General features: G+C 37.1%; 1 protein-coding gene across 1 annotated transcript in view; it reads right to left on the bottom strand.

The window, feature by feature from the left end:
* The window catches only part of TEX11 (testis expressed 11), a 212,587-nt gene that overhangs the window by 133,040 nt on the left and 54,706 nt on the right, over positions 1-24,841 (bottom strand). The window contains exons 8-9 of the mRNA XM_055565760.1: positions 8,408-8,488; positions 1,840-1,925 (exon numbers count right to left, since the gene is read on the bottom strand). Coding sequence (XP_055421735.1) covers positions 1,840-1,925; positions 8,408-8,488 — 167 coding nt within the window. The remainder of the gene's footprint in view (positions 1-1,839; positions 1,926-8,407; positions 8,489-24,841) is intronic.

Here is a 24,841-nt window from a genome sequence, read left to right as displayed (position 1 = left end):
CTTACTCTTCATCCACTTTATAAAAAGATTGCTCATTTAAAGGAAACCTGTGGCGTGGAGATTCCTTAAAAAACTGGAAATAGAACTGCCATACGACCCAGCTGGGCATACACACTGAGGAAACCAGAAATGAAAGAGACATGTGTATCCCAATGTTCATCAATCACTGTTTACAAGAGCCAGGACATGGAAGCAACCTAGATGCTCATCGCCAGACGAACGGATAAGAAAGCTGTGGTACATACACCCAATGGAGTATTACTCAGCCATTAAAAAGAATGTGTTTGAATCATTTCTAATGAGGTGGATGAAACTGGGGCCTATTATACAGAGTGAAGTAAGGCAGAAAGAAAAACACCAATACAGTATATTAATGCATATATATGGAATTTAGAAAGATGGTAACAATGACCCTATACACAAGACAGCAAAAGAGACACAGATGTAAAGAACAGACTTTCGGACTCTGTGGGAGAAGGTGAGGGTGGGATGATTTCAGAGAATAGCATTGAAACATGTATATTACCATATGTGAAATAGATCGCCAGTCCAGGTTCGATGCATGAGACAGGGTGCTCAGGGCTGGTGTACTGGGACAACCCTGAGGGATGGGATGGGGAGGGAGGAGGGAGGGGGGTTCAGGATAAGGGACACATGTACACCCATGGCTGATTCATGTGAATGTATGGCAAAAACCACTACAATATTGTAAAATAATTAGCCTCCAATTAAAATAAATTAATTTAACCAAATAAGTAAATAAATAAAGGAAACCTGTGGTAAACCTACATTAAACTAGTAGTTCCTTTGGTATACTTTTAATAACTCAATTTATAAAGTGTGATTTATAATAAAAATTGCAGGTATATCCCACTTGTGTGAAGCAGTCTACGTTGAGACAAGTATATCTCTTATAAATGCATAAGCCTGTTCTGTCATAGTTCTTTATAAAGTTTAATCAATCTGTGGGCCCAAAAAAGTCTTTTATACAAACTATTTGCATAAATATTTTATTAGAAATATATATGCCTGTGAGGACTATAATCTTAATGATATTTCTATTTATTTCATTAATGGCAAATGTAATTTTCACTAGTTAAACTAATCAAGAGGCTATCTCCAAATAACTATAATTAACTCGATACTCAAAGAAGGCAAACATTTAGTGAATTAATTTAATATATTTTACTCCATAATCCCCTGATATTCAAAGCACTTTATGTAACATCTACAGAAAAATATGTTTTTCACAAAAATTCATTTAACCAGCAATTACTGAGTATCTACCATGTGTCAGAACATGTACTGGGCATAGGTAGTCAGTGAAACACAGGATTCTTGCATATGAGTGCTACATTTTTTCACTATTCGTTTGATATTTCCAGATTCAACACAATAGTACAAATCTTAGTACAGTAATAAGCACATAATAAGTGCTTAATATATATTTACTTGACTATTATTAAAATACCAAAATTCATTTAAGAATAATAATTTTAGCTGATCTTCCTATTTACCCACCTGCCCTTATACTCTTGGGTAGCAGACACCAATATATATACCAAAGCAAAAAATAAAGTTTTCCATATTCTTGTTGGAAATACAAAGGAGGAATGGACACAGAAGATGCTCTTTATGTTAGTATTAAGAATAGAATATACTTTTCTATCAACTGGAAACATACAAGAATAAACAATACATGTTAAAAGAGTAAATAAATTTAGCATGTTGGCTTTTGAAATCAGAAAATATTTAAACTTCCAAAGTACCCCATGGTAAGTATTAACTGAACTCTCTGATAATAATCCTGAATTTACATTCATTATTTTTTTATATTACCTAAGCCAGAAACAACTTTCTTCATATTTATTCTCCCTGTAGGTTTGTAGTCCAAAGTTGTAACAGACAGTATGAAGATAACAAGCCTGCAATATAAAAAACAAACAAACAAAATATGTCAGATTCATGATTCTTTTAACATTAAAAAATTTATGGCATTTCAGAGTCTTTAAGACATAATAAGTGTTCTGTACATCAAAATAACCAATAACCCACTCATCCTTGGGCTTCCCTGATAGCTCAATTGGTAAAGAATCTGCCTGCAATGCAGGAGACCCCGGTTTAATTCATGGGTCGGGAAGATCCAATGGAGAAGGGATAGGCTATCCACTCTAGTACTCTTGGGCTTCCCTTGTGGGTCAGCTGGTAAAGAATCTGGCTGCAATGCGGGAGACCTGGGTTCGATCCCTGGGTTGGGAAGATCCCCTGGAGAAGGGAAAGGCTACCCACTCCAGTATTCTGGCTTGGAGAATTACATGGACTGTATAGTCCATGGGGTCACAAAGAGTCGGACACGACTGAGCAACTTTCACCTTCACTCATCCTTAACAAAACCTCTCAATTTATATAAAGAGGAACTAAAAGTATTCAGGGTGTGGCATGAGTTACATATGGAAAAGTAATAATTACTAGTTGAACTTGAAAGGTTCTTTGTAACAGAAAATAGGGAAACCAATCATTGCCCAGCAAAAGAACAGGCCTCTGTAGGTTGCCAGATTTGTTAAAAAGCATTGGAAAAGAGTATATGCAAAGAAAACAAAATCACTACTGAAGGGGGAAAAAAATGAATATCTTTCAAAATTAAGACAAATAAAAATAATTCTAAAGTTCAAAGCACTGTCTAGTCATAAGACTTATCTAGAAATAATTAATTTGGGGCTTCCCAAGTGGCTCATTGGTGAAGAATCTGCCTGCCAATGTAGGAGACACATGTTTGATTCCTGATTCAGGAAGGCTCACGTGCCTCGGAGCAACTAAGCCCATGTGCCACAACTCTAGATCCCAGAAGCCACATCTTCTGAGTCCACATGCCACAACTACTGAAGCCTGTGCACCCTAGAACCCATGCTCTGAAACAAGAGAAGCTCCCACATTGAGAAGCCCATGCACCCCACTCACTGCAACGAGATAAAAGCCCACACAGCAATGAAGACCCAGAACAGCCAAAATAAATAAAATTATTTTCTTAAAAGAATTAATGTGTCTCTTAATAACAACAAAAATTTTCTTTACCTAAATTACAACTGAGATAAAAGTAGAAACAGTATGTGAATGATGCCATAGGAAAATACTCTTACAGATTATCAACCAGCATCTCAGTCCTTGTTATCAACAATGTCATATCTTATAGAATTTTCATTCATCAAAATACTGGGAAATGGCATAAAAGAAAAAATTTAATTCTAATAATTTATCCAAATATTCCCTCAGTATTTATAGAAATCATCTATCCAGAATCTGTCATACCCATATAAAGGAATCTTTTATATAAGTTTTACCTGAGTAAGACTACAGAGGCAGATCCTGAGACAAGTTATTCATAAGTAATATGTAAAGAGCTGTCTTGCTTCAAATATGTTTCCCTTTGAAATTTTGTACAGTACATTAAGAAAGTAGAAGTTCAATATGCGTGCCTGAGTACATCAGACCTACTGTATATTTAAATCCAAACTAAAGAATACATCTTGGTAATGTGGGCCTGGCAAGAATCCAGAAGTATTTAAATGCATTCTCAACATTTTAACAGAAAAAGCTTAACTCATTACTTGCCCCAGATCCCATAGGTGCACACAGGGCCACACCAATTATACAGCTATACTGGAATAATGCAGCTTGTACCCACTTGCTGCAGAAAGGCTTGCAACTAACTTATACAGAGAAAAATGGAAAGTAAAACTTTTGATGAACATTAAATATACTGATATATTATAAATATATCAGTATTATAAATATATCAGTATACTGATAAATATACTTTATCCAATTTCCTCAGTGTTTTCTTTTTTTCTGCCCTCACAATTCTTTCAAGTGTACTTACATTAAATGCTACTTTCTAGGGGAGAAAAGAATACCAAATAATAACAAATTTATAAGACCAAACCTTGTTGTTTTTGTTGTGGTTTGGTCACTAAGTCATGTCCAACTGTTTTGTGACCACATGGACCATAGCCTGCCAGGCTCCTCTGTCCATGGGATTTTCCAGGCAAAAATACTGGAGTGGGTTGCAATTTCCTTCTCCAGGGGATTGTCCCAACCCAAGAATCAAACTCACAGCTCAGATTCTTTACCCCTGAGCTACCTGTGAAGCCCAAGACCAAACCTACAAAATACTAAAATATCTAATATTTTAAATACACTAATTTAGTATAATAAATATACTAAGAGATCTGTAACATATTTCACTGTAATGATCAAAAAATCTTTTAATTACCAATACTGTTCCCTTCACTCATTCATTTATATAAATAATAAACAATATTATAAATAAAATAAAAATATTTATGAATAATAAATATTTACTAAACATGTTCTATCTATAATGTGAGGGTGTTAGTCGCTCAACTGTGTCCAACTCTTTGTGACCCCATGGACTGGGGTCTGCCAGGCTCCTCTATCCATGGGATTTTCCAAGCAAGAATACTGGAGTGGGTTGCCATTCCCTTATCCAGGGGATCTTCCTGACCCAGGGATCGAACCCAGGTCTCCCACATTTCAGGCACACTCTTTACCATCTGAGCCACTAGGGAATTTCTCTGAAAGTGAAAGTGAAGTCACTCAGTTGTGTCCGACTCTTTGCAACCCCGTGGACTGTAGCCCACCAGGCTCCTCCGTCCATGGGATTCTCCAGGCAAGAATACTGGAGTGGGTTGCCATTTCCTTCTCCAGGGGATCTTCCTGACCCAGGGATCGAACCCAGGTCTCGAACCCAGGGAATATCTATAGTATTAGGCAATATTAAAGACACATCAGTGAACAAAACAGACAAAGATCCCTATCCTCATGAAATATTTATAATGGGGTATTAAATACTAAGATCTATACAAATATCTCTTTTAAAAATACTTTCCTAGCCTTCCATGCAGTGGTAACATCTTACTTTGCAAGTAATATACAATGGCAAGTAATACAAAGATGGTAGATCTGTAAGTCTACTGATTATTGGTCATATAGAAATGGACTTATGAGACTAGAACTATGGAATCTCCAGAACCTCCAGCCACTGTTACATCTCTGGCCCAGAAATGACAGATCCAACCAAATACCTACTTTACAATGCCAAGATTAGACTATATAGATGATTTTTAAAACTCACTTAGATATTGCTGCTAAAAATGACTTTGATCACTAACTTTTGAGTTCAATACAAGACTTTTTATTTTTAATTAACCATATAATTTCATTTTCTGTATATTACTTTGTAAATTAGATTCTTAAAATAGAGAAAAAGCAGACCTATTATTTTTTTTCATTCCAAGCTATTTTCCTTTGTGATTTTGTTGTCTTTTAAACATTTATAGATCATGCATTTTTACATTTTGTTAAATTATAATAGTGTAGCAATAATTAAATGATAATTGCCTGACTACCGGGGTCCAGCCCCAGCTGATCCAGAGTATTCGAAGGGGAGACGGCGTCGGTAACTATTTAAATATTCATCAAAGATATAAAGAATAATAGAATGAGGATAGCTCAGTAGGAAAATTCAGTGGAGAAAAGAGGCTGAGTAGCTTGGTTTACGCGGAAAATCAATATAACCTGTGACACCAGGTTAGCTCTGACCACGGAGGCCACAGGCACCCTCTCAAATAGCAGAAGGTGCCCCACCTCAGACACCTTCTCGAGTGGGTCTTAGAAGCCCAGGCAAATAAATGGTAGCAGAGGACCTCCGCGCTCCAGATGGAGACTCAGCTGGAATTTGAGGAGAAGAATGACATGGGGAGACCAAGCTTTGGTTAGCAAAGCCCGTAGCTTTATTTTCAACAGGGGTTTTTATTCCCTAAGTTACACATAGAGGATAATAGGGGATGTGAAATCATGCAAAGTCAGCAGTCTTTGATCCTTATCAAAAACTAGGGTTTCTTTCCTGCAAATTTATCGTATACAAATGGTTTAGGTGATTTACATCATCTTCTGGCCAGAAGGCCTATTAACATTTTATGACTCTTGACACAGGTTTGTCATCCGTAAGACTTATTTTCTCTAAGAGTAATTATTTTAAGGTTTGGCGGCATCTTCCGAAGGTGTTAGATAAAATTGCATTCCTATAGGGCAGAAGTGCAATGGGTTTACAACAAAGGAAAGAATTTATTACCTTAAGGGTCTAAAGTTGCTAACACCAAGGCCACTACTTATTTTTTCTACATACCAACTATATTAATTAATACACATTCAAGGATACAATAAAGGGGATGTGGAAACTTGGCAGCAAGCATTGGCTCATCAATGAAATCTTTTACTCGTTTTATTCTGACAGTTTCTAACTCTCTGAGAGGCTCTAAGCTATTTGAATATCTTAAGCTTCCCGTGCCTCTCGAGGCTGGGAGACTGTAAACAATTGTGTGCATAGCTGTAGGAGTCCGGGTAAACTTGTCAGGAGAGTTAGAGAGCTATCTGAGGGGTTTAGATTTAAACACTCCTAATGCCCAGGAACTTTATTAATTGGAGCTGTAAGTTAACTCTTTGTCAGAGAGAGCGAGATGGTGGTGGGGGACAGCCCCCAGTAAAGTCAGAGGTGAGAGCACAAAGCAATAAAGTAGGTAGACTCTGGGTTTTTGGGGGTAGATGCTCGAGAATATCCAGGGGGACTCCTGAGGCTCAATCTCGCCTTTGCGTATGCCGAGCCTCCTTCCTCATGACCTTTGTCACGAGTGGAGTGCCTCTCGCCAGCTCCCGGCACCTGACTTTCTTCCTTAATGGCTTTAGGACATGTATCTTCCAATCCCTCCCTTACTCAGCTTTCTCTAACCCTCAGGATAGAATTAGAAAAATAGCCAGGTGTCAACCATCACAGTACCAATTTAGGCAGGAAATCTCAACAGATAGTGAAAGTTGGATGAGAAACTGGATTTTACAAAGTCTCAGAGCATCATTTCACAAAACACTTAGGAATAACAAAGGGAAAAAATACATAAGTTTGAAACCTGTAAGAAACCATTTTAACCAAGAGATCAAAGTTAGCACCACCACCAATAGAATAAATCAATCTTGTATGTCATTCAACAGAATCATTTCTGTGATTTTCTGGCCCCAAATTCATAACCTAGTCTATCATAAGGAATCTTTTAACAAACCCTAATTTGGTTAGAGAGAGGTAACTGGGGAGACGTCATTTAAGGGTTTAAACTTGCAGCTAGTAGATAATTTCTGGAAATCTAATGTACAACATAGTGATTTTAGTCAACAATACTGTGCTTTAAATTTTTAAATTGCTAAGGAACTAGATCTTGACTCTTCTCAACACAAAAAAAATGACATTTATGTGACATTATAAAGGTGTTAGCTAACACTACTCCAGTAACCATACTGCAAATTAAAAGTATTATCAAATCAACATGTGAAATACCTCAAATTTATACAGTGTTATATGTCAAATATACCTCAATAAAATTTCTTTTTAATTTTTGAAAAATAAATTAAGTCACATTCTACAAAACGGCTGTTCTGGAATCTTCAAAATTGTCAAGGTCATGAAAGTCAAGGCAAAAGTGAGGAATTTTTCCAGTTAAAGAGACTAGAGACTAAGTGAATCTTAGAAAGAATCCATTTTGTGTAAAGATCAGTATTGAAAAACTTGAACTAGGTCTCAGGGCAAAGGGTATATAGGAATTCTTTGTAAGATTCTTGTTACAGTTTTGTAACTGTGAAATTGTTTTTAATTTTTTTTAAAGACTAGAAGAGTACCTCCACATAATATTAGCAATATATAAATAGTTACTGAATTAAGTTCTACATTATAACATAGAATTTGAGAGAAAAGTACGACCAGTTTCACATGAAGGTACAAGTGATGGAGCCCTGAGACCTCCTGATACCAAATTTATCTTTGGTATCAGTCTCCTCTGTAACAGTAAAGACTGAAGTAAGCATAGGCCTGAAATAGGGGAGAAAGAATGGAAAAGGGAGGTAAAGTGGAAAAATTAAAAATTATCTACTCTGGAATACTGATGAACTCCAGTCTGAGAAACAGGTTTTATTTATCCTATCAAACTGCTCACACCTCCAAATCCCAATATAGAAAAATACTATGGCAATGATATGAACAGCTGCTATCAACCTTGTCAGTAGGGCAATAAACTCATTTTTTCTTTCTTTCATCATAAACCATGACATATGGAGGAAATATTACCAAAGTATTTTGACAATAAAAGGGAAAGCAAAGAAATGTAAAGTAACCTGTATCACTTTTTAGAACACCTGTTCTATTAAAGAGCAAAAGAAGCAAAATATTTCAAATCTTGGCTAAGTAAGTAAATCTTATACAAAATATAAACTCTATAGGAGCACATGAAGTAGTAATAAGTCTTCCTAGAATGTGATACAGGAGAATGAAGGCAGAGATTTCACTCACCATTTGGGGAAGCCTCACCAACATATCTTTACAGCGTAGTATACAACGAGATGCTTTTTGAAAATCCCCTTCAGCAACTGCCTGGGAAAGCAAAAAACAAAATGTCAGTAACTGGTTAAAATGAATAACAAGCTATATGTCTAAAAGTCAATTCTGACATGTGAACTGCTGTTAAAAGGTCTTGATTTGTTTACCTCTTCTTTTCCAATGTGGATTCCTACTATTTTTCTTCTCTGATTGCTATGGCTAGGACTATGAAAATTATGTTGAATAATAGAGATGAGAGTGGGCACTCTTATCTTGTTCCTGACTTTAGAGGAAATGATTTAGAGGAAATCAGTCCTAAATATTCATTGGAAGTAGTGATGCTGAAGCTGAAACTCCAATACTTTGGCCACCTGATATGAAGAGCTGACTCATCTGAAAAGACCTTGAGGCTGGGAAAGATTGAAGCTGGGAGGAGAAGGAGACGACAGAGGATGAGATGGTTGGATGGCATCACTGACTTAATGGACATGAATTTGAATAAGCTCCTGGAGTTGGTGATGGACAGGGAGGCCTGGTGTGCTGCAGTCATGAGGTGGAAAGGAGTTGGACACAACTGAGCAACTGAACTGAATTGAATAAGGGTGGTGTCATCTGCATATCTGAGGTTACTGATATTTCTCCCAGCAATCTTGATTGCAGCTTGTGCTTCAACATCCACATCCATATATGACTACTGGAAAAAAACATAGCTTTAAGTAGACAGACCTTTGTCAGCAAAGTGGTGACAAAGCAGACCTTTGTCTGTTTTTTAATACACTGTCTAGGTTTGTCATAGTTTTCTTTCCAAGGAACAGGGGTCTTTTAACATTGTGGCTTCAGTTACCATCCACAGTGATTTTGGAGCCCAAGAAAATAAAATTTGTCACTGCTTCTACTTTTTCCCCATCTATTTGCCATGAAGCGATGGGACTGGATGCCATGATCTTAGTTTACTTGAATGTTGAATTTTAAGCCAGGCTTTTCACTCTCCTCTTTCACTCTCATCGAGAGGCTCTTTAGTTCCTCTTCACTTTCTGCCACTAAAGTGGTGTCATCTGATCTGAGGCTGTTGATATTTTTCCCAGCAATCTTGATTCCAGCTTGTGATTCATTCAGCCCAGCATCTCGCATGATGTACTCTGCACTGAAGTTAAATAAACAGGGTGACAACACACAGCCCTGACGTACTCCTTTCCCAATTTTGAACCAGGCTGGTTCTAATGTCTGGTTCTAATCATTGCTTCTTGACCCGCATACAGGTAACTCAGATGACAGGTAAGGTAGTCTGGTATTCCCATCTCTTTAAGAATTTTCCATAGTGTGTTGTGATCCACACTGTCAAAGGCTTTAGCATAGTCAATAAAGCAGATGTTTTTCTGGAATTCCCTTATTTTCTCTATGATCCAACAAATGTTGGCAATTAGATCTCTGGTTCCTCTGCCTTTTCTAAGTCCAATTTGTACATCTAGAAGTTTTCAGTTTACATACTGCTGAAGCCTAGCTTGAAGGATTTTGAGCATTACCTTACTAGCATGCAAAATAAGCATAATGTCCAGTAGTTTGGACATGCTTTGGCATTGCCCTTCTTTGGGACTGGAAGGAAAGCTAACTTTTTCCAGTCCTTTTTCGTGCTCATCCTTGCATGAAATGTTCTCTTTATCACTCAAATTTTCTCGAAGAGATCTCTAGTCTTTCCCATTTTATTGTTTTATAATGATTCTCCATTATACCTATCATAATGTTTTTATTTAAGTATGTATATGAAGAATATCCACTCTCACACATTTATGTAGTTGGAAAACAGTCTTTTCAGATAATTGTGGCTATTCTTCTTTGATACAACACAAAAACTCAGTAAGCAGCCGTTTCTTAAAGCTTAGTTGTAATGTGAATTCTGGAACCATACAAATGAACTTTTCATAAATAAACTTTTACATTAAAACTCATGGACCTATCTTATCCTTTGAGTCCACATTTTAACCATGCATGAATTGTGACAATATGAACTGGAAATTTGGAAAATATTGGTTAACTGAGTTATGTAGATATACCAAAGCTTGACACATTGCATTATAACATGTCCAAAAAAAATCATTCATACTCACCACTCTTGTTCAACATAGTATTGAAAGTCCCAGCCAGCACAATAGGTTAGAAAAGAAAAGTTATACAGATTTCAAAGGAATAAAATCGTCCCTATCTGTGGATGACAAGACAGCCTACACAGACAATTAAAAAAATTTTTTTTTAATTCTAGAATAAGTCAATTTAGCAAAGAGATAAGATACAAGATTAAGGGTAAAGGGACAAAGTAGGTGATTAAATAGTTAACTCCACTGCATGCATGCATGTGTGTTAAGCTGCTTCAATCGTGTCTGACTCTTTGTGACCCTGTGGACCATAGCCCGCCAGATTCCTCTGCCCATGGGTTTTTCCAGGCAGGAATACTGGAGTGGGTTTCCATTTCCTCCTCCAGAGGATCTTCCCAACCCAGGGATCAAACCCACATCTCTTATATCTCCTACGCTGGCAGGTGGTAGTCCTGACAACTCATGCCATCCCCACTAGGGGATTGTAAGTAGGAAAAATATGGGAGTCCCTGTAAGTTAATTACTCAAGAAAGCAGTTTGCTTAATTGCAAAACAAAGTAGGCTTGCTCAGCAACAGAAGCATGAGACAAGCCCCCAAACAATAAAATAATGGTGGCAAGAGAGCAACATCCTGTCCAGTGCATACAATAAATTAATGATCCCTAGGACATGCTCTTGGCATATATTTAAAACAACAACAATAATTTGTGGACCTAGCTTGACAATGTAGGAACAAGAAAACTCCCTTGCCCAACCTGGAAAAGGAGATGATGATGGAAGCATGATATCTACTCAAGAAAGACAAAGAAGGTCTTCTTCCCTTCCCCACTTTTCCTTTGATTATAAAACTGTATCCCAGTTAGTTCTTGGGGGCACAGCACCCTCTCACCTGCCCACTTATAGCCCTTGCAAATGACTTATTCTAATAAATCACTTATCTAACACTTTGCCTCTCACTAAATTCTTTCTGTACTGAGATATAAACTTCAGAGCTTTCTGGAACACCACCCAATGGTTTCAAATAGACTAAAGCTAATAGTCCAGAAATAAATAGTTACATTTACGATCAACTGATTTTTGACAAGGGTACAAAGACAAGTCAATGAAGAAAGAATAGTCTTTTTTAAAAAATGGTGGTAGGACTGGATATTCAATACAAAAGAATAAAATTGGATATCTACCTCATACCATATGAAAAAAATGACTCAAAGTGGATCAAAGGCTTAAATGTAAAAGCTAAAAGCTATAAAATTCTTAGACCAAAATATAGGAGTAAATCTTCCTGATCTTGGGTTAGGCAATGGTTTCTCTGATATGACAACTAAAGCACAAGCAACAAATGAAAATAATAAATGTCAATTCTTCCCAAATTGATATATACGCTGAACACAATTAAAATGTAAATTCTAGTAAAATTTTTTGAAAATGTGGACAAGATTATTCTAAAATTTATATGTAAAGGAAAAGGAATTAGAATAACTAAAATAATTCTGAAAATAATAATAAAATGCAAAGAATCACTCTACCCATTGTCAAGACATCATCGGCTCTAGTAATCTAGACAGTGTGATAGTGAAAGGGGGATACACCAATACATCAAAAGAAAAGAATAAATATCCCAGAAATACCAATAGATCTATCCACACAAGTATGGCCAACTGATATTTAACAAATGTGCAAAAGCAATTCAATGATGGAGGGATAGTCTTTTTAACTAAAGGTGCTGGAGCAATTAGATATCCATAAACAAAAAAGGAAATTAAACCTCACACCTTACAGAAAAATTAACTCAAAATCAAACATAGATTTAAATGTTAAAGGTAAAGCTATAAAACTTTTAGAAGAAAATATAGGAGAATATTTTCATATTTAGGGTTTGGTGAAGAGTTTTGAGACATGACACCAAAAGCATAATCCATAATAGGAAAATATCAACTGGACTTAAAATTACTTTTGTCTGCAACCCTATTGAAAGACTTAACAGACAAGTTACAAACTAGGAGAAAATATTTCCAAACACATATTTGCCAAAGAACTCAAATCTAGAATATGTAGTTTTTAAAATTCACAGTAAAAAAAGCAAACAGTACAATTAGAAAATGCTCGACATGAACAGACATCTCACTTAAAGAGAACATACAAGTGGCAAATAAGTACATGAAAATGAAATTCAACATCGTTAGCCATTAGTGAAATGCAAATTAAAATTGATGAAATACCACCACACATCTAACAGAATAGCTAAAATAAATTAGGCACAATACCAAATGTTTGTATGCATGCAGAGAATGGGATCTCTCAGATATTGCTGATGGGAATTAAAATGGCATAGCCACTTCAGAAAACAGTTTGACTTGACAGTTTCTTCAAAAATAGACAGCTAAACATATACTACCCATTTGATCTAGCATTTGCAGTCCTGGGCATTTATCCACAGAAATAAAAATCTACGTTCACGCAAAAATCTAAAAAAACAAACAAACAAACAAACAAACAAAACCCACTATACACAACTGTTCATGTCAATTTTATCTGCAAGAGCCAAAATTGGAAACAACCCAAATTCCTTCAATAGTGAAAGGCTAGACAAATTGTGGTATATCTATACCACAGAATACTACTTGCAAATAAAAAATAAACTATTGATACAGAAAACTTGGATGAATGTCAAAGGAATTATGCTAAGTGGGAAAAGTCAACATGAAAAGGTTACATACTATACCATTCAGTTTTTATATACCACTCCAAAATGATAAAATTATAGAACTGGGAAATAGGTTATTGGTTGCCTGGGACTGAGGATAGGGGAATGGGTATGACTACAAAGGTGAAGCATGAGGGATCTTTGTGGTCATGGAACTTTTCTTTATCTTGATTGTGGTGGTGATCTTGGGGATAGTGGTTACCCAAATCTATCCATGTGATAAAACTGTATAGAAGAACAGATACACATGAGTTCACATAAAACTGGTAAAATATGAGTATGATTTATGGATTGTACCAATGTCAACTCCTTATGCAAGATGTCACCAAGGATGAAAGTGTGTGAAAGGTACACTAGAGCTCTACTATTTTTGCCCCTTCCTGTGAATCTGTATTTTAAATAAAAAGTATTAAAAAATCATATGAGTTAATACCATCATCGATTTCATCAGAAAAGTCTAAGTATCTGGAAGCTCTCATGGTCATGGTAGAGATATACAAGTTTTCCAAACTTCTAATTTTTACTTTTTCAAAAGTTTAAATTTTATCACTGGCAACAAATATTGTTGGTTGCCTTCCTTGAAATCACATTCCCATTTCATTCATTTTTATGAAAATGTCTGCTAAATACCCAACTATCTATCAGTCAGTCTTCCAGTAAAAATGGTGTTCTGTGAAAACAAAAGTAGCTAATTCAGCTCACAACCCAAAGAATTACATGTGGGCCTTTCCTCAAGACAATCCTCATACTTCAATATGTACCAGAAATACTATGGGAACTTCCCTTTATATTACTTAGAATATTAAAACCTTATATACTTAAGAGTCAAGGTTTAATAAAACTAATAATTTTTATTGCTTCACCAAGGGCATTTTTAAGTAAAACCAGAATTCTTTTTACACCAAGGGTGTAGCAATGAAGAATACAATGACAACTAGTAAAGGATGGGCCACTGTCTTGATTATTGTTCAAGTATCAGCAGTTTTACCCACCACTGCTTTTGAACCACTAATACAAATGTCAACAGAGTGAAAAAAGCAAATGCTTTGAATTATCAGAATACTTTTCACCTCAGAGACGCTCCCACCATACTAACTTCTTCTACTGCCTCACCATCCACCCAGCACTTAAACTCCTATAGTCTGTCTTCTATTTTTTACCTTGCCAATGATATTGATCATCTTCTGGAATGCCAGATTCTAATAGCCTTTTCTTCATCCTCATTTTTTTCCTATTTCTCTGAAGCACTGACCACTGCTAATCTTCCGATTTCCCTTGAAATTCTCTTTTCTTCTCATACATGACTCACTTTTATAGTCCTCTGTCTCTGGCATGTCATCCCATCTTTATGTTTGCTTTACTTTTTGCTACATTCTCCCCCTCCCCCGGCCCCAACAACATGTATACATTTGTGAAATAAATTAGTTTTCTTATTCTCCCTTTCCTGTCTCCAGACTGAATGGTTTAGTTCTTCTCACTGAGCATGTTTTCTTCCTTTATCTGCTCCCTTCATTTCGATTTTTGTTGCTAATACTACAGTCCAAGTTCTTATCAATTCATGCTTACACTTATGGTAGATTTACTTTTTCAATCCAGTCTAAGCATTATTGACAGATCGCACTTTGTGCCACCTTATCTTTTCCCAAAAACCTTCAACCACTACACTACCTTTAAAAATTATTTTTTCAAAGAGGTATATTCGGGCCTTCTCAACGTGACCCAACTTAGTTCTTTAAACTCAGTCCTTACTATGCCCTTTCACAAATACTTTCCTTTGAATAAACATATCATTGAATAGTCCTTAAACCAGACACGCACATTTCTATCTGTATGACTTTGCTCAACCATCTTCCCTGCTTATCTAAATCTTTTCCTTTCTCCAAAGTGCAAACTATGTTTTAAATCCTTTGTGTGTCTCCCTCTAACAACCCAGCCCAGATTAATCTCACCCCCTGCTTCCCCTTTCCTACAACTGTATAGCACTTGTCTATACCAGTGTCTCTCAATCTTTTATAGTTTATATACTACTGCCAGGAGTATATTGCTAAGAGATATATCAACAACCTCAGATATGCAGATGACACCACCCTAACAGCAGAAAGTGAACAGTAACTGATGGAGAACGCAATGGCACCCCACTCCAGTACCCTTGCCTGGAAAATCCCATGGACGGGGGAGCCTGGTGGGCTGCAGTCCATGGGGTCTCTAAGAGTCGGACACAACTGAGCGACTTCACTTTCACTTTTCACTTGCATGCATTGGAGAAGGAAATGGCAACCCACTCCAGTGTTCTTGCCTGGAGAATCCCAGGGACGGGGGAGCCTGGTGGGCTGCCGTCTATGGGGTCGCGCAGAGTCCGACACGACTGAAGCGACTTAGCAGCAGTAGCAGCAGAACAGTAACTGAAGAGCCTCTTGATGAAAGTGAAAGAGGAGAGTGAAAAAGCTAGCTTAAAACCCAACATTCAAAAACTAAGATCATGGCAACCAGCCCCATCACCTCATGGCAAATAGATGGGGAAACAATGGAAAGTGACTTGGGTTCCAAAATCACTACAGACGGTGACTACAATGATGAAATTAAAAGACGCTTACTCTTTGGGAAAAAAAGCTATGACAAACCTAAACAACGTGTTAAGAAGCAAAGACATTACTTTGCCGAAAAAGGTCCACATAATCAAAGCTATGGTTTTTCCAGTAGTCATGTACAGACGTAAGAGCTGGACCATAAAGAAGGCTGACTGTCAAAGAACTGATGCTTTCGAATTCTGGTGCTGGAGAAGACTCTTGAGAGTCCTTGGACAGCAAAGAGACCAAACCAGTCAATCCTAAAGGAAATCAACCCTCAGTACTCACTGGAAGGACTGATGCTAAAGCTGAAGCTCCAATACTTTGGCCACCTGATACAAAGAGCCAACTCATCAGAAAAGACCCTGATGCTGGGAAAGATTGAGAGCAGCAAGAGAAGAGGGTGACAGAGGATGAGATGGATGGATAGCATCACTGACTCAATGGACATGAGTTTGAGCAAACTCTGGGAGATAGTAAAGGACAGGGAAGCCTGGCGTGCTGCTGTTCATGGGGTCACAAACAGGCACAACTGAACAACTGGACAACAATACTACCATCACTCTTCAGGGGGACAAACAGGTCAGGGAGGGATAATAGGAAAGCAGATTCATTTGTGGAACATGCATTTAACATATTATTTATTATCTGCCAGCTACCATACTAGATACTGATGATGTACAGATTAATTTTTATGCTAATACTTAACTAGTAGGAAAGATAGAGGACCGGGGCTCTTGGTATAATAAAGGTAGTGGGCTTTCCATTTGACTTACATCTTCAGGACACCCTTCATCATAGTCTTTATGGATAAGCTAATGGCTCATATGTTCCTATGACCATACCATCTTTTTTTTTTTTTTTTTTAATTTTATTTTTTAAACTTTACATAATTGTATTAGTTTTGCCAAATATCAAAATGAATCTGCCACAGGTATACATGTGTTCCCCATCCTGAACCCTTCTCCCTCCTCCCTCCCCATTCCTTCCCTCTGGGTCGTCCTAGTGCACCAGCCCCAAGCATCCAGTATCATGCATCGAACCTGGACCGGTAACTCGTTTCATACATGATATTTTACATGTTTCAATGCCATTCTCCCAAATCTTCCCACCCTCTCCCTCTCTCTCAGAGTCCATAAGACTGTTCTATACATCAGTGTCTCTTTTGCTGTCTCGTACACAGGGTTATTGTTACCATCTTTCTAAATTCCATATATATGCGTTAGTATACTGTATCGGTGTTTTTCTTTCTGGCTTACTTCACTCTGTATAATAGGCTCCAGTTTCATCCACCTCATTAGAACTGATTCAAATGTATTCTTTTTAATGGCTGAGTAATACTCCATTGTGTATATGTACCACTGCTTTCTTATCCATTCATCTGCTGATGGACATCTAGGTTGCTTCCATGTCCTGGCTATTATAAACAGTGCTGCGATGAACACTGGGGTACACGTGTCTCTTTCCCTTCTGGTTTCCTCAGTGTGTATGCCCAGCAGTGGGATTGCTGGATCATAAGGCAGGTCTATTTCCAGTTTTTTAAGGAATCTCCACACTGTTCTCCATAGTGGCTGTACTAGTTTGCATTCCCACCAACAGTGGAAGAGGGTTCCCTTTTCTCCACACCCTCTCTAGCATTTATTACTTGTAGACTTTTGGATCGCAGCCATTCTGACTGGTGTGCAATGGTACCTCATAGTGGTTTTGATTTGCATTTCTCTGATAATGAGTGATGTTGAGCATCTTTTCATGTGTTTGTTAGCCATCTGTATGTCTTCTTTGGAGAAATGTCTATTTAGTTCTTTGGCCCATTTTTTGATTGGGTCATTTATTTTTCTGGAGTTGAGCTGTAGGAGTTGCTTGTATATTCTCGAGATTAGTTGTTTGTCAGTTGCTTCATTTGCTATTATCTTCTCCCATTCTGAAGGCTGTCTTTTCACCTTGCTAATAGTTTCCTTTGATGTGCAGAAGCTTTTAAGGTTAATTAGGTCCCATTTGTTTATTTTTGCTTTTATTTCCAATATTCTGGGAGGTGGGTCATAGAGGATCCTGCTGTGATGTATGTCAGAGAGTGTTTTGCTTATGTTCTCCTCTAGGAGTTTTATAGTTTCTGGTCTTACGTTTAGATCTGTAATCCATTTTGAGTTTATTTTTGTGTATGGTGTTAGAAAGTGCTCTAGTTTCATTCTTTTACAAGTGGTTAACCAGTTTTCCCAGCACCACTTGTTAAAGAGATTGTCTTTAATCCATTGTATATTCTTGCCTCCTTTGTCAAAGATAAGGTGTCCATATGTGCGTGGATTTATCTCTGGGCTTTCTATTTTGTTCCATTGATCTATATTTCTGTCTTTGTGCCAGTACCATACTGTCTTGATAACTGTGGCTTTGTAGTAGAGCCTGAAGTCAGGTAGGTTGATTCCTCCAGTTCCATTCCTCTTTCTCAAGATCGCTTTGGCTATTCGAGGTTTTTTGTATTTCCGTACAAATTGTGAAATTATTTGTTCTAGCTCTGTGAAGAATACTGTTGGTAGCTTGATAGGGATTGCATTGAATCTATAGATTGCTTTGGGTAGTATACTCATTTTCACTATATTGATTCTTCCAATCCATGAACATGGTATATTTCTCCATCTGTTAGTGTCCTCTTTGATTTCTTTCACAAGTGTTTTATAGTTTTCTATATATAGGTCTTTAGTTTCTTTAGGTAGATATATTCCTCAGTATTTTATTCTTTCCATTGCAATGGTGAATGGAATTGTTTCCTTAATTTCTCTTTCTGTTTTCTCATTATTAGTGTATAGGAATGCAAGGGATTTCTGTGTGTTGATTTTATATCCTGCAACTTTACTATAGTCATTGATTAGTTCTAGTAATTTCCTGGTGGAGTCTTTAGGGTTTTCTATGTAGAGGAACATGTCATCTGCAAATAGTGAGAGCTTTACTTCTTCTTTTCCAATTTGGATTCCTTTTATTTCTTTTTCTGCTCTGATTGCTGTGGCCAAAACTTCCAAAACTATGTTGAATAGTAATGGTGAAAGTGGGCACCCTTGTCTTGTTCCTGACTTTAGAGGAAATGCTTTCAATTTTTCACCATTGAGGATAATGTTTGCTGTGGGTTTGTCATATATAGCTTTTATTATGTTGAGGTATGTTCCTTCTATTCCTGCTTTCTGGAGAGTTTTTATCATAAATGGATGTTGAATTTTGTCAAAGGCTTTCTCTGCATCTATTGAGATAATCATATGGTTTTTATTTTTCAATTTGTTAATGTGGTGTATTACATTGATTGATTTGCAGATATTGAAGAATCCTTGCATCCCTGGGATAAAGCCCACTTGGTCACGGTGTATGATCTTTTTAATGTGTTGCTGCATTCTGATTGCTAGAATTTTGTTAAGGATTTTTGCATCTATGTTCATCAGTGATATTGGCCTGTAGTTTTCTTTTTTTGTGGGATCTTTGTCAGGTTTTGGTATTAGGGTGATGGTGGCCTCATAGAATGAGTTTGGAAGTTTACCATCCTCTGCAATTTTCTGGAAGAGTTTGAGCAGGATAGGTGTTAGCTCTTCTCTAAATTTTTGGTAGAATTCAGCTGTGAAACCGTCTGGACCTGGGCTTTTGTTTGCTGGAAGATTTTTGATTACAGTTTCAATTTCCGTGCTTGTGATGGGTCTGTTGAGATTTTCTATTTCTTCCTGGTCGAGTTTTGGAAAGTTGTACTTTTCTAAGAATTTGTCCATTTCTTCCACGTTGTCCATTTTATTGGCATATAATTGTTGATAGTACTCTCTTATGATCCTTTGTATTTCTGTGTTGTCTGTTGTGATCTCTCCATTTTCATTTCTAATTTTATTGATTTGATTTTTCTCCCTTTGTTTCTTGATGAGTCTGGCTAATGGTTTGTCAATTTTATTTATCCTTTCAAAAACCAGCTTTTGGTTTTGTTGATTTTTGCTATGATCTCTTTTGTTTCTTTTGCATTTATTTCTGCTCTAAGTTTTAAGATTTCTTTCCTTCTACTAACCCTGGGGTTCTTCATTTCTTCCTTTTCTAGTTGCTTTAGGTGTAGAGTTAGGTTATTTATTTGACTTTTTTCTTGTTTCTTGAGGTGTGCCTGTATTGCTATGAACTTTCCCCTTAGGACTGCTTTTACCGTGTCCCACAGGTTTTGGGTTGTTGTGTTTTCATTTTCATTCCTTTCTATGCAAATTTTGATTTCTTCTGTGATTTGTTGGTTATTCAGCAGCGTGTTGTTCAGCCTCCATATGTTGGAATTTTTAATAGTTTTTCTCCTGTAATTGAGATCTAATCTTACTGCATTGTGGTCAGAAAAGATGCTTGGAATGATTTCTATTTTTTTGAATTTACCAAGGCTAGCTTTATGGCCCAGGATGTGATCTATCCTGGAGAAGGTTCCATGTGCGCTTGAGAAAAAGGTGAAATTCATTGTTTTGGGATGAAATGTCCTATAGATATCAATTAGGTCTAACTCGTCTATTGTATCGTTTAAAGTTTGTGTTTCCTTGTTAATTTTCTGTTTAGTTGATCTATCCATAGGTGTGAGTGTCCCCCACTATTATTGTGTTGTTAATTTCTCCTTTCATACTTGTTAGCATTTGTCTTACATACTGCGGTGCTCCCGTGTTGGGTGCATATATATTTATAATTGTTAGATCTTCTTCTTGGATTGATCCTTTGATCATTATGTAGTGACCATCTTTGTCTCTTTTCACAGTCTTTGTTTTAAAGTCTATTTTATCTGATATGAGTATTGCTACTCCTGCTTTCTTTTGGTCCCTATTTGCATGGAAAATCTTTTTCCAGCCCTTCACTTTCAGTCTGTATGTGTCCCCTGTTTTGAGGTGGGTCTCTTGTAAACAACATATGTATGGGTCTTGTTTTTGTATCCATTCAGCCAGTCTTTGTCTTTTGTTTGGGGCATTCAACCCATTTACGTTTAAGGTAATTACTGATAAGTATGATCCTGTTGCCATTTACTTTATTGTTTTGGGTTCGAATTTATACACCGTTTTTGTGTTTCCTGTCTAGAGAATATCCTTTAGTATTTGTTGGAGAGCTGGTTTGGTGGTGCAGAATTCTCTCAGCTTTTGCTTGTCTGAAAAGCTTTTGATTTCTCCTTCATACCTGAATGAGATCCTTGCTGGGTACAATAATCTGGGCTGTAGGTTATTTTCTTTCATCATTTTAAGTATGTCTTGCCATTTCCTCCTGGCTTGAAGAGTTTCTATTGAAAGGTCAGCTGTTATCCTTATGGGTATTCCCTTGTGTGTTATTTGTTGTTTTTCCCTTGCTGCTTTTAATATTTGTTCTTTGTGTTTGATCTTTGTTAATTTGATTAATATGTGTCTTGGGGTGTTTCGGCTTGGGTTTATCCTGTTTGGGACTCTCTGGGTTTCTTGGACTTGGGTGATTATTTCCTTCCCCATTTTAGGGAAGTTTTCAACTATTATCTCCTCAAGTATTTTCTCATGGTCTTTCTTTTTGTCTTCTTCTTCTGGGACCCCTATGATTCGAATGTTGTAGCGTTTAATATTGTCCTGGAGGTCTCTGAGATTGTCCTCATTTCTTTTAATTCATTTTTCTTTTATCCTCTCTGATTCATTTATTTCTACCCTTCTATCTTCTAATTCACTAATCCTATCTTCTGCCTCTGTTATTCTACTATTTGTTGCCTCCAGAGTGTTTTTAATTTCACTTATTGCATTATTCATTATACATTGACTCTTTTTTATTTCTTCTAAGTCCTTGTTAAACCTTTCTTCTCAATCCTTGCCTCCAGGCTATTTATCTGTGATTCCATTTTAATTTCAAGATTTTGGATCAATTTCACTACCATTATTCGGAATTCTTTATCAGGTAGAGTCCCTATCTCTTCCTCTTTTGTTTGGTTTGGTGGGCATTTATCCTGTTCCTTTATCTGCTGGCTATTCCTCTGTCTCTTCATCTTGTTTAAATTACTGAGTTTGGGGTGTCCTTTCTGTATTTTGGCAGTTTGTGGAGTTCTCTTTATTGTGGCGTTTCCTCACTGTGTGTGGGTTTGCACAGGTGGCTTGTCACAGTTTCCTGGTTAGGGAAGCTTGTGTCGATGTTCTGGTGGATGGAGCTGTATTTCTTCTCTCTGGAGTGTAATGAAATGTCCAGTAATGAGTTATGAGATGTCTATGGTTTTGGGGTGACTTTGGGCAGCCTGTATCTTGAAGCTCAGGGCTGTGTTCCTTTGTTGCTGGAGAATTTGCTTGGTATGTCTTGCCCTGGAACTTGTTGGCCCTTGTGTGGTGCTTTGGTTTCAGTGTCGGTATGGAGGCGTTTGATGAGCTCCTGTCAATTAATCTTCCTTGGAGTCAGGAGTTCCCTGGAGTCAGGGTTTGGACTTAAGCCTCCTACTTCCAGTTATCGGTCTTATTTTTACAGTAGTTTCAAAACTTCTCCTTCTATACTGCACCACTGATAAAACATCTACATTAAAGATGAAAAGTTTCTCTACTGTGAGGGTCACTCAGAGAGGTTCACAGCGTTACATGGAGAAGAGAAGTGGGAGGAGGGAGTTAGAGGTGACCCATATGAGATGAGGTGGAATCAATAGTGGAGAGAGTGGGCTAGCCAGTAGTCACTTCCTTATGTGCACTCCACACCTGGACCGCTCAGAGATGTTCATGGAGTTATACAGAGAAGAGAAGAAGGAGGCAGGAGACAGAGGTGGCCAGAAGGATAAAAGGGGGAAATGAAAAGGAGGGAGACAGATCCAGCCAGTAATCAGTTCCCTAAGTGTTCTCCACCATCTGGAACACACAGAAATTCACAAAGTTGGGTAGAGTAGAGAGGGGTTAGGGAGGAGATACAGGCGACCTGGTGGAGATAACGGAGAGTCCAAAGGGAGAGAGAGCAGTCAAGCCAGTAATCTCGTTCTCTAGTGAAAAATGGGTCCTGAAGATTGGGTTCTTAAAGGTACAAAATTGGTAACAAATACATAAAAGCAAAAATTTAAAATCTAGAGTAGAGTTTGGAATTTCAAAAATGCAATGTTAATGAAAAGAAGAAGGAAAAGAAAGAGAGAAAAAATGAACAAAGAAAAACAAACAAGGTTGCGAAAATTATAAAGAAACTACAGGTACAAAATTGATAACTAATACCAAAAAGCAAAAATTAAAAATCTAGAGTAGAGTTTGGAATTTCAAAAATACAATGTTAAAAAAAAAAGAAGAAGAAAAATAAAGAGAGAAAACAAACAAACCAACAAAAACAATGTCGCAAAAATTATAAAGAAAATACATGTACAAAATTGATATCAAATACCAAAAAGCATAAATTAAAAATCTTGAGTAGAGTTTGGAATTGCAGATGTATGATGTTATATAAAAGAAGAAGAGAAAGAAACAGAGGGGAAAAAAAAGAAAAAAAAAAAGTCCCAGAAATTATAAAAAAAAAACTATATGTACAAAATTGATAACATATACCAAAAGGCTAAAATTAAAAATCTAGAGTAGAGTTTGGAATTTCAAAAATACGATGTTAAAGAAAAGAAGAAGGAAAAGAAAGAGAAAAAACGAACAAAGAAAAACAAACAAGGTCACGAAAATTATAAAGAAACTACAGGTACAAAATTGATAACTAATACCAAAAAGCAAAAGTTAAAAATCTAGAGTAGAGTTTGGAATTTCAAAAATACAATGTTAAAAAAAGAAGAAGAAAAATAAAGAGAGAAAACAAACAAACCAACAAAAACAATGTCACAAAAATTATAAAGAAAATACAGGTACAAAATTGATATCAAATACCAAAAAGCATAAATTAAAAATCTTGAGTAGAGTTTGGAATTGCAGATATACGATGTTATACAAAAGAAGAGAAAGAAACAGAGAAAAAAAAAAAAAGTCACAGAAGTTATGAAAAAAACTATAGGTACAAAATTGATAACATATACCAAAAGGCTAAAATTAAAAATCTAGAGTAGAGTTTGGAATTTCAAAAATACAATGTTAAAGAAAAGAAGAAAAAGAAAACAAAACAAAACAAAACACGGTCAAAAAATTATAAAATATATATATGAAGCTTGCTGAAGAAAAAAAAAAATAGGGTCTTTTTTTTTTTTTTTGCAAAGTAATAGTTATAAAAGTGAAAATTAAAGGACAATAGAGGACTTAAATTTTTTTTTTAATTAAAAAAAAAAGAAAGAAAGATTGATCGTAAAAATAGTAAAAATATATCTAGGTCTTTCTCTGGTTTTGTTGTGAGTATTGTGGGTTCAGTTCATTTTTGGCTAGTTCCTTGGTCTGACTTATATTTCTCAAGATCCTATGTAGTCCATAGTAACCACAGGGTTTTAATCTATGGCCTGTAGCTTCCAAGGCGTTTCCCTCTGTTATAGCTTCTTCTGTTTGCTGGTCTCTTCAGTGTCTGGTTCCTGCCCTGACACAAAGGGGACGGTGGAGGACACTATTTTTTTTATTTTATTTAGGCTCACTTGTTCAGCCGCGCTGTGGGGAGGGAGGGAGGGATGCTGCAAACAGATAACACTGGCATGCACTCGCAGTGCCTCAGCCACACTGGGTCTGCCCCCGCTCACGGCACGTGTAGCCTCCCTGCCCACACTGCTCGGGCTCTAGGTTGTTCCTCCGGGAACAATCAGAGGCCGGCCCTGGGCTGAGCTCCCAGGTCCAAGCCGCTCAGGTTCAGGCACTCAGGTAGTCCTCAGAGGCGCAGACTCGGTTGGGCCTGCGTTTTGTGCTCTTCCCAGATCTGAGCAGCTCAGGTGATGTGTTTGGCAGGCGCCAATGCTGCGACTTATCGCCTCCCCGCCACTCGGTTACCTGGGTGTAAAACCGGCGCACCTTCTCAGGCAGATGTTGACCATCCAGACCCCCAAGAAGTTTTAGTTAGCAAAGAAGCCTGCTTACAGTTTTATAGATAGTGTCTCTCTTGGGCTGCGATTGCCCGCTTACGGCTCTGGCTGCCTGTCACCGGAGGGGGAAGGTCTGCAACCGGCTATCTCTGTTCAGTCCTTTGTTCTGTGCGCGGGCCTGGCAGT

This window comes from Bubalus kerabau, chromosome X (assembly GCF_029407905.1).
Source record: "Bubalus kerabau isolate K-KA32 ecotype Philippines breed swamp buffalo chromosome X, PCC_UOA_SB_1v2, whole genome shotgun sequence".
NCBI lineage: Eukaryota > Metazoa > Chordata > Mammalia > Artiodactyla > Bovidae > Bubalus > Bubalus kerabau.
The sequence above is the reverse complement of the archived record's forward strand: the minus strand, read 5'-3'. Positions and strand labels throughout refer to the sequence as shown.